Genomic DNA, 16,931 nt, shown 5'->3' on the forward strand with positions numbered 1-16,931 from the left:
GTCCGGCCTCGGGTGCCTCTCTGTGTGGAGTCTGCATGCTCTCCCCATGTCTGTGTTGGTTTCCTTCGGATGCTCCGGTTTCTTCCCACAGCCCAAAGATGTGCAGGTTAGGTGGATTGGCAATGCTAAATTGTCTCTTAGTGTCCAAAAGATTAGGTGGGGTTACTGTGTTATAGGGATAGGAATGAGGCATGGGCTTAAGTAAGGGGCGCTTTCTTTTTTGTTTAATGTTTTTATTCAAATTTTTTACATATTTTCAACAAACCCCCCCCCCTTACAGAAATAAGAAAAAACAAAGAACACATAAATAAACATCTTATAGCTATGTCACGTATTCCCCCAATATACAAGCCCCCCATTAAACGGTAATAAACACAGTAGTAAATATAAAGTACCCCCCCCCCACCCCGCCCCGGGTTGCTGCTGCTGCTGACCACCTCCTAACACTCCGCTAGAAAGTCTAGGAAAGGTTGCCACCGCCTGAAGAACCCTTGCACAGATCCTCTTAAGGCAAATTTTACCCTCTCCAATTTAATGAACCCTGCCATGTCGCTGATCCAGGCTTCCACGCTTGGGGGCCTTGCATCCTTCCACTGTAGCAGAATCCTCCGCTGGGCTACCAGGGACGCAAAGGCCAGAATACCGGCCACTTTCGCCTCCTGCACTCCCGGCTCGTCCGATACCCCAAATAGTGCAAGCCCCCAACTCGGCTTAACCCGGGTGTTTACCACCTTAGACACCATCCTCGCAACGCCCCTCCAGAACCCATCCAGCGCTGGGCACGCCCAGAACATGTGGGCATGATTGCTGGGCTCCCCGAACACCTCACACACCTGTCCTCCGCTCCAAAAAAACGACTCAGCCTTGCCCCAGTCATGTGCGCCCTGTGCAGAACCTTAAATTGTATCAGGCTAAGCCTGGCGCAAGAGGAGGAAGAATTTACCCTACCCAGGGCGTCCGCCCACGTACCCTCGTCTATCTCCTCCCCCAGCTCCTCCTCCCATTTACCTTTCAGCTCCTCCACCGAGGCCTCCTCCTCCTCCTGCATCTCCTGGTAGATCGCCGAGACCTTGCCTTCCCCAACCCACACCCCCGAGTGCACCCTATCCTCGATTCTATGTGCTGGTAGCAGCGGAAATTCTCTCACCTGCCGTCTTACAAACGTCCTTACCTGCATGTACCTGAAGGCATTTCCAGGGGGGAGCCTGGGTTTTTCCTCCAACCCCCCAAGGCTCGCAAACGTCGCATCTATAAACAGGTCCCCCATCCTTCTAATACCTGCTCTGTGCCAGCTCAGGAACCCCTCATCCATTCTCCCCGGGACAAACCGATGGTTTTCTCGGATCGGGGACCACACCGAGGCCTCTGCCTCCCCCCTGTGGCATCTTCACTGCCCCCAAGTTTTGAGGGTCGCCGCCACCACTGGACTCGTGGTGTACCTTGTCGGCGGGAGCGGCAGTGATGCCGTCACCAGCGCTCTCAGGCTCGTGCCCACACAGGACGCCATCTCCAGCCTCTTCCACGCCGCCCCCTCCCCCTCCATTACCCACTTGCGTATCATCGCCACATTTTCAGCCCAGTAGTACCCACACAGATTAGGCAATGCTAGCCCTCCTCTGTCCCTGCTCCATTCCAGAAACACCCTTCTCACCCTCGGGGTCTTTTTCGCCCATACAAACCCTTTGATGCTCCTGCTGACCCGCTTAAAAAAGGCCTTAAGGATCAGGATGGGGAGGCACTGGAATATAAAAAGGAACCTCGGGAGCACCGTCATCTTCACCGACTGTACCCTACCCGCCAGGGAGAGTGGCAGCATATCCCACCTTTTAAACTCCTGCTCCACGAGCCTCGTCAAGTTGAGCTTGTGTAGGGCCCCCCAGCTCCTGGCCACCTGGATCCCTAGGTATCAAAAACTCCCTTCCGCCCTCTTCAGTGGAAGCTCGTCTATCCCCCTTCCCTGGTTCCCTGGGTGTATCACGAATAGCTCACTCTTCCCCATGTTGAGCTTATACCCGGAAAAGTCTCCAAACTCCCTGAGGATCCGCATCACCTCCGGCATCCCCCCCCCACCGGGTCCGCCACATACAGTAACAGGTTGTCTGCATACAGCGATACCCGGTGTTCCTGGTATCCCCCCCCCCCCCCCCCCCCCCCTCACCAGCCCCCTCCAGTTCCTGGACTCCCTCAAAGCCATCGCCAAAGGTTCAATTGCCTCCGCAAATAGCAGGGGGGATAGGGGGCACTCCTGCCTCGTCCCCCGGTACAGCCGAAAGTATTCCGACCTCCTCCGATTTGTGGCCACACTCGCCACCGGGGCTTCGTACAGTAACCTAACACAACTAACGAACCCCTCCCTGAACCCGAACCTCCTCAACACTTCCCACAGGTAACCCCACTCCACCCTATCGAAGGCCTTCTCCGCATCCATAGCCACCGCTATCTCCGCTTCCCCCTCCGCTGCAGGCACCATGATTACATTTAGGAGCCTCCGCACATTGGTGTTTAGCTGCCTTCCCTTCACGAAACCCGTCTGGTCCTCGTCGATCACCCCGGAACACAGTCCTCAATTCTGGTAGCCAACACCTTCGCTAACTGCTTCTCATCCACGTTGAGGAGCGAGATTGGCCTATACGACCCACACTGTAAAGGGTCCTTGTCCCGCTTCAAGATCAGCGAGATCAGCGCCCTGGACATCGCCGGGGGTTGGGCCCTCCCCTCTCTCGCCTCATTGAAAGTCCTCACTAGTAGTGGGCCCAACAGGTCCATATACTTCCTGTAAAATTCCACCGGGAACCCATCTGGCCCCGGTGCCTTCCCCGCCTGCATACTCCCCAGCCCCTTAGTCAGCTCCACCAGCCCTACCGGTGCCCCAAGCCCCGCCACCTGCCCCTCCTCTACCCTCGGGAACCTCAGCCGGTCCAGAAAACGATGCATCCCCCCCTCCTCCGTCGGAGGTTCAGACCTTTCCAGCCCCTCATAGAAGTCTCTAAATACCCCATTTATCCCCACCCCACTCCGCACCGTGTTCCCCCCCATTTATTCCTAACTTCCCCCAATCTCCCTCACTGCCTCCCGCTTCCGAAGCTGGTGTGCCAGCATCCGGCTAGCCTTCTCCCCGTATTCATACACCGCCTCTTGCGCCTTCCTCCACTGCACCTCTGCCTTCTTGGTAGTCAACAGGTCGAACTCGGCCTGGAGGCTTTGTCGCTCCTTGAGTAGTCCCTCCTCGGGGACCTCTGCATACCTCCTATCTACCCTTAAAATCTCCCCCACCAACCGCTCCCTCTCTCTCCTCTCCTCACCCTCCTTGTGGGTCCTAGTGGAGATTAGCTCTCCCCTAAACACCGCCTTCAGCGCCTCCCAGACCACCCCTACCTGCACCTCCCCATTATCGTTCACCTCTAGGTATCTTCCAATGCACCCCCGGATCCGCCCGCTCACCTCCTCATCCGCCAGCAAACCCACCTCCAGGCGCCACAGCGGGTGCTGGTCCCTCTCCTCCCCTAGCTCGAGCTCCACCCAGTGCGGGGCTTGGTCTGAGATGGCTGTGGCCAAATACTCCGTGTCCTACACCCTCGGGATCAGCGCCCTGCTCAAAACGAAGAAGTCAATCCGGGAGTAGGCTTTATGGACGTGGGAAAAGAAAGAGAATTCCCTGGCCCCCGGCCTAACAAACCTCCATGGGTCCATTCCTCCCATCTGGTCCATAAACCCCCTCAACACCTTGGACGCCGCCGGCCTCTTACCTGTCCTGGATCTAGAGCGGTCCAATGCTAGATGCAATACTGTATTAAAGCCCCCTCCCCCATTACCAAGTTCCCTGCCTCCAGGTCCAGAATCCGGCCCAATATGCGCCACATAAATCCGGCATTGTCCCAATTCAGGGCACACACATTCACCAAGACCACTCGCACCCCCTGCAACTTACCGCTCATCATCATGTACCTACCTCCATTGTCTGCCATGATGCTCAGCGCCTCAAACGACACCCGCTTGCCACCAGAATCGCCACCCCTCGATTCTTTGCGTCCAACCCCGAGTGGAAAACCTGCCCTACCCACCCCTTTCTCAGCCTAACCTGGTCTGCTACCCTCAAATGCGTCTCCTGGAGCATCACCACATCTGCCTTCAGTCCCTTCAGGTGCGCGAACACACGGGCCCTCTTGACCGGCCCGTTCAGGCCTCTCACATTCCAAGTTATCAGCTGGATCAGGGGGCTGCCCCCCCACCCCTCACCCTGCCGGTTAGCCATCTCCCTTTCTAGTCCAGCCGCGTGCCCGCGCCTCCCGCACTCTCCGTTCCCGCCAGTGGCACACCCCTGCCCCTACTCTCTCTTCAGGCTCCAGTTCCTCTTTGGCCAATGCAGCAGCAACCCAGTTCATCCCCCGCCTCCCCCCAGCTAGGTCCCCCCCCTAGCTGTGTTGCTGCCCCAGAGCACTCCCGTAAGTCAGCTGATTCCTGCTGACCCCAGCTGCTCCCGCCACTCCATCAACCCCCCCAGTGTGAGAATCTCCCCCCCCCCCCCCCCACTCCTGTCCATCAGCGGGTACTCCTCTCCAGCACCACCCCTCCCCCTGATCCCGCCCCCTTCCTTCCCTAGCACGGGAGAAAAACCCGTGCTTTCCACCAAGCCGGCCCCGCCCCCTGAGTTCCCTTTCGTGGCCTAATCCCAGCTCCCCCACCTGGGGCCTCCCCTCTCCCCTCCCCCAATGGGGCCCCCTCCTCCAACCACCGACGCCACACTCTCACCAACCCCCCACTACGAACCATTTTACCCTACCTCACCCAGCACCCAAAAAGAAAACAGTACCAAACAGAACAGAACATCCCCCTTAAACACAAGAATCACATCAATCCCCTCTCAACATTCCCTCTCAGCCGACCCTCAATCCGAGTCCGACTGTTCGGCCTGGATAAAGGTCCACGCCCCCTCTGGCATCTCAAAGTAGTGGTGGCGGTCCTTGAAAGTGACCCACAGTCTCGCCGGATGGAACATTCCAAATTTCACCCCCTTCCGATGCAGAGCCGCCTTAGCCCGATTGTACCCGGCCCTCTTCTTGGCCAGCTCCGCGCTCCAGTCCTGGTATATCCGGACCTCTGCATTCTCCCACCTGCTGCTCCGCTCCTTCTTTGCCCACCTTAGGACACACTGCCTGTCCACGAAGCGGTGGAACCGCACCAGCACCGCCCGCGGCGGCTTGTTGGGCATGAGCCTCCTTGCCAGGACTCGGTGGGCCCCCTCCAGCTCCAGGGGCCCCGGGAAGGCCCCCATGCCCATCAACGTGTTCAACATCGTGACCACGTATGCTCCAACATCCGACCCCTCCACTCCCTCCGCGAGACCCAGAATCCGCAGGTTCTTCCTCCTCAATCGGTTCTCCATGTCCTCGAACTTCTCCTGCCATTTCTTATGCATCGCCTTGTGCGCCTCTACCTTCACCGCCAGGCCCAAGATCTCGTCCTCGTTCTCCTTTTGCCGCACCTCCCGGATCGCCGCCCCTTGGGCCTTCTGGGTCTCGAGCAGCTTGTCTATCGAAGCCTTCATCGGCTCCAACAGCTCTGCCTTCAATTCCGTGAAGCAGCACTGGAAAAACTCCTGCTGTTCCTGCGACCACTGTGCCCACGTTGCCTGGTGTTCACCCGCCACCATCTTGATTTTCCTCCCCCGCACTTTTCGCTGCTCCAAAACTACTTTTTTCACCGCTCCACTCCTGGTCCTATCCATACAGTGCCGGGGAACTGATACTATCACCTTCCCACACTGGGAACCGTTGAACAGCTCCTGCTGGGGGCCCTAAAAAGAGCCCAAAAGTCAGTTTCTGTCGAGAGCTGCCGAACCGGAAGCCCGTAAGGTGCGCTTTCTAAGGGCCGGTGCAGACTCAATAGGCTGAATGGCCTCCATCTGAACTGTAAATTCTATGAATTTGCATACTACCACAACTGGTGCACAGCAGGCTCTACCTCCCTGGCCCTACACTGGAGCATCTCGACAACAAGGACTCTTGTCAGACTCTTATTCATTGACTACAGCTCCATCCTCTTCACCATAATCCCAGTCAAGCTCAAATCAAAACTCCAAAACGTAGGACTTCATTCCTCCCTCTGCAACTGAATCCTCGATTTACTAACCCATAGACCACAACCTGTAAGGATTAACAACAATACCTCCTCAATACCAGGGCCCCGCAAGGCTGCCTACTTAGCCCCCTTCTATGCTCCCTGTACACACACGACTGTGTGGCAAAATTTGGCTCCAACTGCTTCTGCAAGTTTGCTGATGACACAACCGTAGTGGGTCATGTTGAGTTCTTTACCATTTAAAGGTGTCCACTTCTGGTAGTATGTTGTTCTCTATTTTGTTTTATCTGGATGGCTGGGATGTGTAGTGTTGAATAAAGAACACAAAGCATGGTTAACGAACAAAACTATAAATTTATAAACTACTAATTAAGATTCGATCACATTCCTAAAATCGAAGGATTTGTTATGGGCCAGGGTTTATAAAACACCAAAGTATATTATGGAGTTCACCTGACCTATAACCTTTTGTTGAATTTGGCTAGGATGAGCACAAGAGCCGGTCTTTCAGGTGCTATTCAACAGAGCTCTGAGGTGCTTTTTAATCAAAAAACCAAGCTTTATTCTAAGAATTTACGTAACATTTGTATAAACACACAGTAAGAATTTTTTATCAACAACAAACATAAATACCCCACACAGCTACAGTAATCTATGTATAACACTTAATGAATTCCCCCTTAACTGTTCCAATTCAATAACCAGAAACCCCTTTTCAAAGGTGTGGCCCAGAACATGGCTCTCTTACTGGTCTAAGACTTGTTATTGATATTCTTATTCCCCTTTCCAAATAGCAGGTTTGAAATTCTTCCAGAAAGCAATTATATCTTTTAAGTTACCAAGTAGTCTAAAAACAGCTTTTAAAATGAAGATAGAGAGACACTTCTTTCAACCTGGGCAATTCAAAACCAGTCTAAACTCAAAGCAAAAGTAAAATCCCACAGAGCCACAGCCCAGCTCCACCCACACAATGACATCACTGAAGTCATGTGATAAGACAAAAACATTTCTTAAAGGGACATTCCCAGGACAGTTTCTACATTAAACTATGCTACCTCTAACTAACAGACTTTCTCAAGTACAACTGCTCTCTCATGCCTCACTATCTTATCACTCCCAGAATCTCCAAGTCACATGATACATATATGACTGTTCCGTGGTTTCCTCTAGTGGTAAGAAGCATTATCATTAACTTGTTAACTCTTTACATCGCAGTTAATATACATATCATTACAGGTCGGTTCCTGAACAATGATGAGGCACAGGACTGGAGGGAGATAGAGAACCTAGTGGCATGGTGCAATGACAACAATCTCATTTTCAATGTCAGCTAACCTAAAGAGCTGGTATTTGATTTTAGGAAGCAAAGTATTGTATACACCCCTGTCTGCATTAATGGTGAAAAGTTGGGGATAGTTGACAGCTTCAAATTACTAGGTGTGCACATCACCAACAATCTGTCCTGGTCCACCCACGTCAACGCTACAACCAAGAAAGCACAACAGCGCCTATACTTCCTGAGGAAGTTAAGGAAATTTAGCATGTCTACATTGACTCAGACCAATTTTTACAGATGCCCAAGGAACGAATCCTATCTGGCGGCATCACAGCCTGATATGGCAACTGCTCGGCCCAAGACCGTAAGAAACTACATAGTCGTGAACACAACCCACTCCATCATGCGAACCCGCCTCCCATCCATTGACTCTGCACCTCCCACTGCCTTCGGAAAGTGGTCAGCGTAATCAATGACCCCTCCCACCCGGGTTACTCTCTCTTCCAACCTCTTCCATTGGGCAGGAGATACAAATGTCTGTGACCACGCACGAACAGATTCAAAAACAGCTTCTTCTCCGCTATTACCAAACTCCAGAATTACCCGTTTATGGACTGATCTGGGGCTGGATTCTTCGATTTTGCGGCTATATCCGAAGGAAGCACCTGGTCTTATGACCAAAAAGTCGGCGGCACCTCCACACCGATGCTTCGTCCAGTGGGGGGGGGCTAGCAGCCGCGCCACATAAAGCCCCCAACTTTACTTGCCAATACAGAGGAAGAATGGCCTGGTCCGTGGCTGCGTATGCTCATGGCGGCGGCCTGTGGCGGGTGCGTCGTACACCATGGCGCCGGTCACTCGTGGACCCGGGCTGCAAGATAGTTCCCTCCTGTAATCGCCCTCGCCACCCCTGGACCACACCCCACCAATCCCCCCAGCTGCCACCGAAGCCCCTCCCTACCAGCTGAATGGCTCCCCCTCCCGACTGTGGTGCCGCTGGGCGCCACGCCAGATTCACAAAGGTTGAGAGGACACGTGTCTCACGCCATCGGGATGTCGGCCCATTGGGGGTGGAGCATCAGGGGAGGGCCTCAGGTGACATCTTGATGCGGTCCCAATGGCGTGCGTCGTACTCCTCAAATATGCCATTTTTGAGGGGGCAGAGCATTCGGAAAACCCCGCCACGCCCGATTCCAGCGTAAAAAAGGATTCTCCGGTTGATTGCAGAACTCGATTTCGGCGACGGCAATCAGGAATCCTGCCCTTGATCTCTTCACACCTGGGACGGGATTCTCCGTTCCCCGGCGCCGATTTCATAATGCGATAGGGCGAAAAATCCCTTTTTAGGATGGAATCGGGGGCAATGCCTGTTTTCATCAGCAAGGAGTACACCGCACTCTGTTGGGACGGCCTCAGGACATTACCTGAAGGCTATCCCCTGATGCTCTGCAACCAATGGGCCGAGTTCCCAACCGCGCGTGAATGTGGGGTCTCGGCGGTCAGGAACCCGGCTTGGCGACTGCGGATAGTCGGACGGGAGCTGTACTGCTGGCCAGGGGGGTTTCGTCGAGGGCTGGGGGTATTGGTGGGGGATGTCCAGGGGGTAGTGAGGAGGTGTCCAGGGGGGCACTATCTGACAAGTCGAGTCCGCGCACAGCCGGCACCATGTTGTACAGCGTGACAGCTGCAGGCCGTCGCTGTGTACATGCGCAGCGACAGACCCGCCAATTCTCTGGCCGTTTTCGTTGTGGAGACCGGGCTTATTACGTGGTGCAGCTGCCAGCCCTCACTGGTCGAAGGATCGGTGCTGGGGCTGCGCCAATTTTTTTAACGTAAAGTTTCATAGATCCTCCGGACATAGCCTGAAAATCGGAAAATCTGGGGTTACTGGGTTATGGGGTTGTGGGGATAGGGTGGAGGTGTTAATCTTGGGTAGGGTGCTCTTTCCAAGAGCCGGTGCAGACTCGATGGGCCGAATGGCCTCCTTCTGCACTGCAAATTCTATGACTATGAGAATCCTGACCATCTTTTTAACTGAGTAGTACTGCACTCCTGTATGCTTCCCCGATGCCTGTGTCTCATAATAATAATCTTTATTATTGTCACAAGTAGGCTTATATTAACACTGCAACGAAGTTACTGTGAAAAGCCCCTAGTCGCCACACTCCGGCACTTGTTCGGGTACACAGAGGGAGAATTCAGAATTTCCAATTCACCTAACAAGCATGTCTTTCAGTACTTTTGGGAGGGAACCGGAGCACCTGGAGTTACATTGTGTATTTATGTATGTCCTATGTTTTTTCATGTATGGAACGATCTGCCTGGACTATACACAGAACAATACTTCTCACTGTACCTCGGTACACGTGGGTGGCATTTTGTCCATGCTGGGTTTTGGGCAGGGGTGGTGCTGCCCTTGTAAGGTAGGGTTCAAGGGGCTCAAGGACCCCAATTTTAGGGCACTGGTGTTGATTCCGGAAGCTGAGAATGGGGGGTCTAGAGATTGGGATGCCAGGTGAGCGGAGTGGGAAACATCCGGCTAAATCTGCCCCGACATGGGACTCTGTTTCTTTTCCATTAAATCGCACCCACAGTCCTTTCTCCGAGAGTAGAAGAGGGAGGAAGACATGTTTTTATACTTAAAGGACCCATTGCGGGTCATCTTACAACTCTGCCGGGATTTTGCTATTACAGGTTCCCAAACAGACCCCCCCCCACCCCCATGTGCCCTGAAGGTAAGAAACAGTAAGAATGGGGACATTGGAATACTGGTCCAAACTGGTCTTGTATGCCTTAAAATGGAACATCAATAAACTGAGAAATAAGAGTACTGATCCAACTGTTTCTTTCCTATTGGATGGATAATAGGTACCCAACTCTGAATCAACAACAATAGGTTAAAGTAATAAATTATTTTATTTTCAACCCAAAATATGTGTATGTGCTATGTTGAAGACAACAGGCCAGGATTAAGGGATGTATAAATATGCTGAAGTGTATTTGTGGACTTTTGCAAAAGCTTAACTTCAGGAGATGGTTTAAAAATTCTTCCCTGGGAGATGGCCAGCATTAATTGTCCATCCTGAATTGCCTTTGAGAAGGTGCGAATAAATGGACGGTAAGAGTTCATGGTAGGCAGTATAGCACGTAGCCTTTTGAAGGACCAAATGGGGTTTGAAAACATTGACGCAGTTTTAAGTGCCTCGTGGGAGTGACATAACCACTTTTTAATAGAGAAGTTAAGACATTTACACCTTCCAAGCCAGTTCTTAATTTCACTGTTGAAAACTTTCACAAACTCATGATCCGAAGAGGATGAAGGCATGCCTGTAAAGCTAGTTTTACGACTAAATTATAAAAATCCAATTAATAGGGTAGCAGTTATTAACTATAGTTACTCTCTGTAACACTGAAGGAATTTCCACTGTTGGATTGAGTCTTGGATGACACGCCCTGATCTGAAGCCAGGCTACGATGGTTGGCAAGTACTAGACCCAACACCACAGGAGAGAAGTGATGGTAAGGGTGCATATCATGGTGTATACAATAATAATTTTGGGTAAGTGCCATTTACTGTGATGTGCTTAGTTTGAGACTTTCCTTTGGCAAACAAAAATGATATGGTCCCCTGAGGGTGAGGTAAATGGTTCTCCAAAACAAATCTTTGCAAGGCACCATAATCAACTTCAGATTGTCATCAAATAAACCAGGAATAATTCATCCTTCAACCAAATAGCATGTCAAGTCTATTTGTAGCTGTTACAAATTTCTCGTCTGGCAAAAGTACTGCCAAAAATTGTTCCTAACTAACTCCTGTGCGTTTCACTCTTTATCTCGGACGCAAAGCATTCCTTTAAAAAAAGGCCAATCTTTTTAAGTTGAGCTTTTTTGACCTGAAGCTGAAGATTTCCAAACTGTTCCAATTGCCCTCTAATTGACTTCCAGAGCTTGCAGTCGGCTTTCGATATCTGGACATAATAATAATTGCTTATTGTCACAAGTAGGCTTCAATGAAGTTACTGTGAAAAGCCCCTTGCTTATTTAGATCTGTACTTTTGGGGACACTTGAGCTTGACCTTATAAGGTGCAGGCTATGTAAGCAGCTATAAAAACTACCCTGCAATTCCCAAACTGTTACACCACAGGAAATTTATCAGGTGAAAAAGATAAAGTGGGGTGGGGAGAGGAGGTGGAATTTTACACTCTCAACCAAGCACCCCCTTGCTAGTATGTTGAAGGCTGGGGAGGTGCATAAAATCAGTAGGGTGGCCAGCTGACAGCCTTCCCACCCATGCCCGAGCTGCCTCTCATATTATGGTGAGCAAGTAGTGGGTCAGGCAGCCTGCCTAACCTTAGTTCTAATGAGGCCCTTAAGTTGCCAATGAAAACCCAATTAAGGGCCTCTTTCCACCCCTGGCACCATAGTACATATAACGTGACCATTGGTCACTGCAGTGCTTTATTGACCCCTTTAATCCCATCTTGGTTTGAAGTTTTATATTTCCTTTCTGATTTATTTTTTGTTTAATGCAACCCTTGAAGGCGGTTGCCCATTTAACTTTTGCTCCAGTTTGTTTAATTTGATTTCATTGGTTAACACTAAACAGGAGTACAGGGGGCACAGTATGGGAAAGGAGGCACGAAGGGCAGTAGGGTAGCACAGTGGTTAGCACTGTAGCTTCACAGCTCCAGGGTACCAGGTTCGATTCCCGCTTGGGTCACTGTCTGTGTGGAATCTGCATGTTCTCCCTGTGCCTGCATGGGTTTCCTCCGGGTGCTCCAGTTTCCTCCCACAAGTCCTGAAAGACGTGTTGTTTGGTAATTTGGACATTCTGTGTACCCGAACAGGCACCGGAACGTGGCGACTCGGGGCTTTTCACAGTAACTCCATTGCAGTGTTAACATAAGTCTACTTGTGAAAACAAAGACGATCATTATAAAATAAGTGGCCAGCTGTCACTTTGCTTACACAAGATAAAAGTTGGGAAAGAAGAAGATATTTCCTTTGGGGAGCCCCCTGTATTCATTGGGCCATGCCCCTCCTATGTGCCTCCTCCCAGACATCAGCACCCTTCATCGTCACCCCTCGCCAGGGTCTTCAATGCCTCTCCGATCAAAACCCCCAGACTCAGCTAGGCCTGTTAGGCATGTTGTTTTCTTGTCGGGACTTCTTTTTTGTCACACTACTGCATTCTGGTGTTGCTGAGATTACTCAGCCGTCAGCCAATGAGAATGGCCAACATGCTCTCGAGGGCGGGACTTCCTTTCTCTGAGGGATACAAGTCCCACTCTCGTCTCATTAAGATCACTTCCAGCATATTACCAGTGTGGGGAAGCCTTTTTAAAGTTGATGAGTTGCTGACTGGCTTTTCTATTAGGCAGATGTGAAATCAATATGCATTAAATTCAACCCAAGATGTTTTCAGAAGATAAATATGAGATTTAGATGATAGCCATCTGCCTTAAAATCGTAATTCTTACAGCATATGTTATCTGAAACAATCACTTCTGAATAACCATTATTGACAACATAATTAATGAATAAATAGTTAAATTGATTATAATAATACTCTTTATTGTAACAAGTAGGCTTACATTAACACTGCAATGAAGTTACTGTGGAAAGCCCCTAGTCGCCACATTCCGGCGCCTGTTCGGGTACACAGAGGAAGAATTCCTTAAGCTGCAGAATGTTACAAATGCTTTGACAATTCCAGATATTGCACATTTTTTTAATGTTCAAAAGAACAGAATGCAGTGTTGCAAGGTTGACATGGTGGTGATGTTCAGTTTTATTCTTTTCAGGAATCTATTGCTGTGGACCGGCTCCAGTTAAAGCCATTAAAAATGGAAATGTCAATCTGAAATTTGATACCCCGTTTGTCTTTGCTGAAGTCAATGCAGATTTTGCCTCGTGGGTTGTCTGTAACGATGGAACAAAAAAGCAGATTGGTGTTAATCATCGATTAATTGGCCGGAAAATCAGTACAAAGGCTGTTGGCAGTGATGAGCGTGAAGATATCACACACAATTACAAATATGAGGAGGGTAAGCAGCGATCAGGCTGGCATTCTAATTAGCATCAACATTGAAGGTTAAAGGTAACACTTGAAAACAAGTTAGTGAGTTATATTTAATCTTCCCTCAGTGGATAATTGAGTGACTGAATGATCTTTAGAAACATAGAATCTCTACAGTGCAGAATGAGGCCATTTGGCCCATCGAGTGCCCCCCCCCCATAGCTAAGTCGAACATTCCTGGACACTAAGGGGCAATTTCGCACGGCCAATCCATCTAATCTGCACATCTTAGACATGTTTCAACAGGTTCAAGCATAGTTTATAGGAATAGGAAGAAACAGTGAATAAAAATATTTGTTATACAGTTTAAACCACACGAGGGAGCAGGTAACTGCTCTATCAAAACTGGTAAGGTGCAATTGGGTGTTAATACTGGGATTCCTTGGAAAACCGAGACTGAGGAAGGATTTTGCCAAATGCCAACATCAAGATCATCCTTTAATACATGCACCCTGAAGCATTCATTACACACAATAAGGACTTTGCCAGAAACACTTTCCAAATTCAAACAGCCTAAAAAAATAACTGCAGCTTTAACTTGTTTGTTTTTGTCAAATGGAGGATGAAAGGGAAAATTTAGTCTGACCCTGGCCTAAGGCCACCATTCTGAAGCATGAAGCCTAGTTTCTGAAAGGCAGGAAGAGGTGCTCATTAAACTGCTGAGTGTTTTCATTCCAGTGGAGTGATTAGAGGAGCTGAGGTCATTCCCTTTATAGCAAAGAAAGTCAAGGAGAGATTTAATAGAGGTGTTTAAAAATCATCAAGTGTTTTGATGGTGTAAATAAAGAGAAACTGAGCACTATCTACTGGCTACATTGCGCCGGAAGGCAGTGTGGCCGGTAGATGCCGGGGGATCCCTCTTCTGGGATCCACTCTGCTCGCTACAGCTCGTGAGATCGAACACGATCTTGCGAGATGTTGCGATCTGAATCACTATTTTGCAAATTTGCATATGAGAGCAAGACAGCTAGTCTCACTCTAATATGCACTCCCACGATCTACCCAAGCAGTGAAATTGAACTCCTTTGCCTTGGAGACCTCAGGTGATTGCTATTCAGTGCTGGTCCCCACAAGTGGGGACCAGATGGAATGGTACTCATGAGGATCTCCCAGGGGATTGGAGGCCCCCAGATGCTTGCCCTCTGGGCAGAGTGGCAACCTGCTACTCTGGCAATGCCAGCCTGCCACTTGAATGAGCTTCAGGTTAACAATTATTTCCAAATTTGCATGTAATTGTAACCAAATATCCTTAAAAATTAGGAAGTTTTATACTTGATGAGAGGACTGAACATTTCAACAGGGAACAAAACTTTGAATTCCTTTTTTAAAAATTCCAATTAAGGGGCAATTTAGTGTGTCCAATCCACCTACCCTGCACATCCTTGGGTTGTGGGGGTGAGACCCACACAGACACGAGGAGAATGAGCAAACTCGTCACGGACAGAGATCCGAGGCCGAGATTGAACCCAGGTCCTCGGCGCCGTAAGGCAGCAGTGCTAATCAGTGCGCCACCTTGCCACCCAAAATTTTAAATTTCTGTTAGGTTTTTATTGAAATGAAAAATGCTTATTGTCACAAGTAGGCTTCAAATGAAGTTACTGTGAAAAGCCCCTAGTCGCCACATTCCGGCACCTGTTCTGGGAGGCTGTTACGGGAATTGAACCGTGCTGCTGGCCTGCTTTGGTCTGCTTTCAAAGCCAGCGATTTAGCCCTGTGCTAAACAGCCCCTATTTTAGATAGAAACAGGCAGGCACATGTTAAAGTTGGGAAATTTTGCTTAAGAAAAGAAGAAAGAATGTTTTCTGTCCTAATGTTTCCACAATTAATCAATTTTCCAAAGGTTCAGAGGAAGAAAGAGCGGTTTTCACTAGAGCAAACATGAAGAACAAACTGGTTGAAGAGCCAGAGAGTCAATTCTTCCTGAAGGTGAAAGTGAGGAAAGGCATTCTGAATGGAGCCGACTTTAAAGCTACTGCTGTTCTCAGAAACCAGTCTTCGGGGGTGAGGAACTGCAGATTGATACTGCTTGCTCAAACAATCACGTACAATGGGCAACCAATTCAAGATTGTGCCTTCAAAGATCTAGCCAAAGTCACAACTGGACCACATGAAGGTAATGCCAAATGTGCATCAAAGTGTATTTTGACATTGAGAAAGGGACAAGTAACGATTAAAATATATCATTGTGAAGCCTAGTCATCGTAAGCTCCAGAGAATGTAAATGGTTCCAACTTCAGCTCGAACACTAAACTGACATTCAGTATCGATAATGTTACAAAGCACCATCAGGAGCAAGAACATGGCTGGTTTAGCACAGTGGGCTAAACAGCTGGCTTGTAATGCAGAATAAGGCCAGCAGCGCGGGTTCAATTCCCGTACCGGCCTCCCCGAACAAGTGCCGAAATGTGGCGACTAGGGTATTTTCACAGTAAATTCATTGAAGCCTACTTGTGACAGTAAGCGATTATTTTTATTATGTTTTACTGCACAAAGATATGCAAAGAAAATCTGTCCAAGGCAATAGTCCCAGATGACCATAGGCTGCTTTCCCCTTTGAGGGGGAGAGCTGACTGGTGGTGATTTACCCTGAGGGTCACCACACCTCGGGCAAGAGGTAAGGCTGAGAAGATGGGGCCTTCATGAATAACCTCAGCTGGTACAGGAATTGAACCCGTGCCGCTGGCCTCGCTCTGCATTGCGAACCAGCTGTCCAGCCAACTGAGCTAAACCATGGCGGTGAAAGAGACGTTAGTGGCAGTGGGGGGCAATGGGTGTGGGTGCATGGCAAGAGGCTGCAGAAGATTGGAGAGGTTTTGAGAGAGGGGTGGGGGTGGAGTGACCCCAAGGGGAAGGTGGTCAGAGAAGCTGCAGGGGTGAGATGGGCCTTAGGGATGCTGTGAGGAAGTGAGAACCATTTTAAACCTATCAACAAATCAAAACGCTGCCAACTAGGAGCCAAAAAAACCTGAGGTTACTGAGTTAATTGATTCATAGAACAGTACAGCACAGTACAGGCCCTTCAGCCCACGATGTTGTGCCAACCATTTATCCTAACCTGAAATCAACCTAACCTACACCCCTTCAATTTACTGCTGTCCATGTGCTTGTCTAAGAGTCGCTTACATGTCCCTAATGACTCTGACTCCACCACCTCTGCTAGCAGTGCATTCCACACACACACACCACTCTCTGTGTAAAGAACCTACCTCTGACATCTCCCCCGTACCTTCCTCCAATCACCTAAAAATTATGTCCCCTCGTGACAGCCATTTCCACTCTGGGGAAAAGTCTCTGGCTATCCACTCTATCCATGCCTCTCATCACCTTGTACACCTCCATCAAGTCACCTCTCTGCCTTCTTTGCTATAGTGAGAAAAGATCTAACTCCCTCAACTTTTCTTCATAAGACATGCCCTCCAGTCCAAGCAGCATCCTGGTAAATCTCCTCTGTACCCACTCCAAAGCATCCACATCCTTCCTATAATGAGGCGACCAGA

The 16,931-nt window shown here is 49.6% G+C and overlaps 1 protein-coding gene across 1 annotated transcript in view; it reads left to right on the top strand.

The window, feature by feature from the left end:
• LOC140428899 (protein-glutamine gamma-glutamyltransferase 2-like) overlaps positions 1–16,931 on the top strand; it is an 84,110-nt gene that overhangs the window by 53,203 nt on the left and 13,976 nt on the right. Inside the window, exons 8-10 of the mRNA XM_072515546.1 lie at positions 10,770–10,873; positions 13,160–13,402; positions 15,275–15,547. Coding sequence (XP_072371647.1) covers positions 10,770–10,873; positions 13,160–13,402; positions 15,275–15,547 — 620 coding nt within the window. The remainder of the gene's footprint in view (positions 1–10,769; positions 10,874–13,159; positions 13,403–15,274; positions 15,548–16,931) is intronic.

Source organism: Scyliorhinus torazame, chromosome 8 (genome assembly GCF_047496885.1).
Source record: "Scyliorhinus torazame isolate Kashiwa2021f chromosome 8, sScyTor2.1, whole genome shotgun sequence".
Lineage (NCBI taxonomy): Eukaryota > Metazoa > Chordata > Chondrichthyes > Carcharhiniformes > Scyliorhinidae > Scyliorhinus > Scyliorhinus torazame.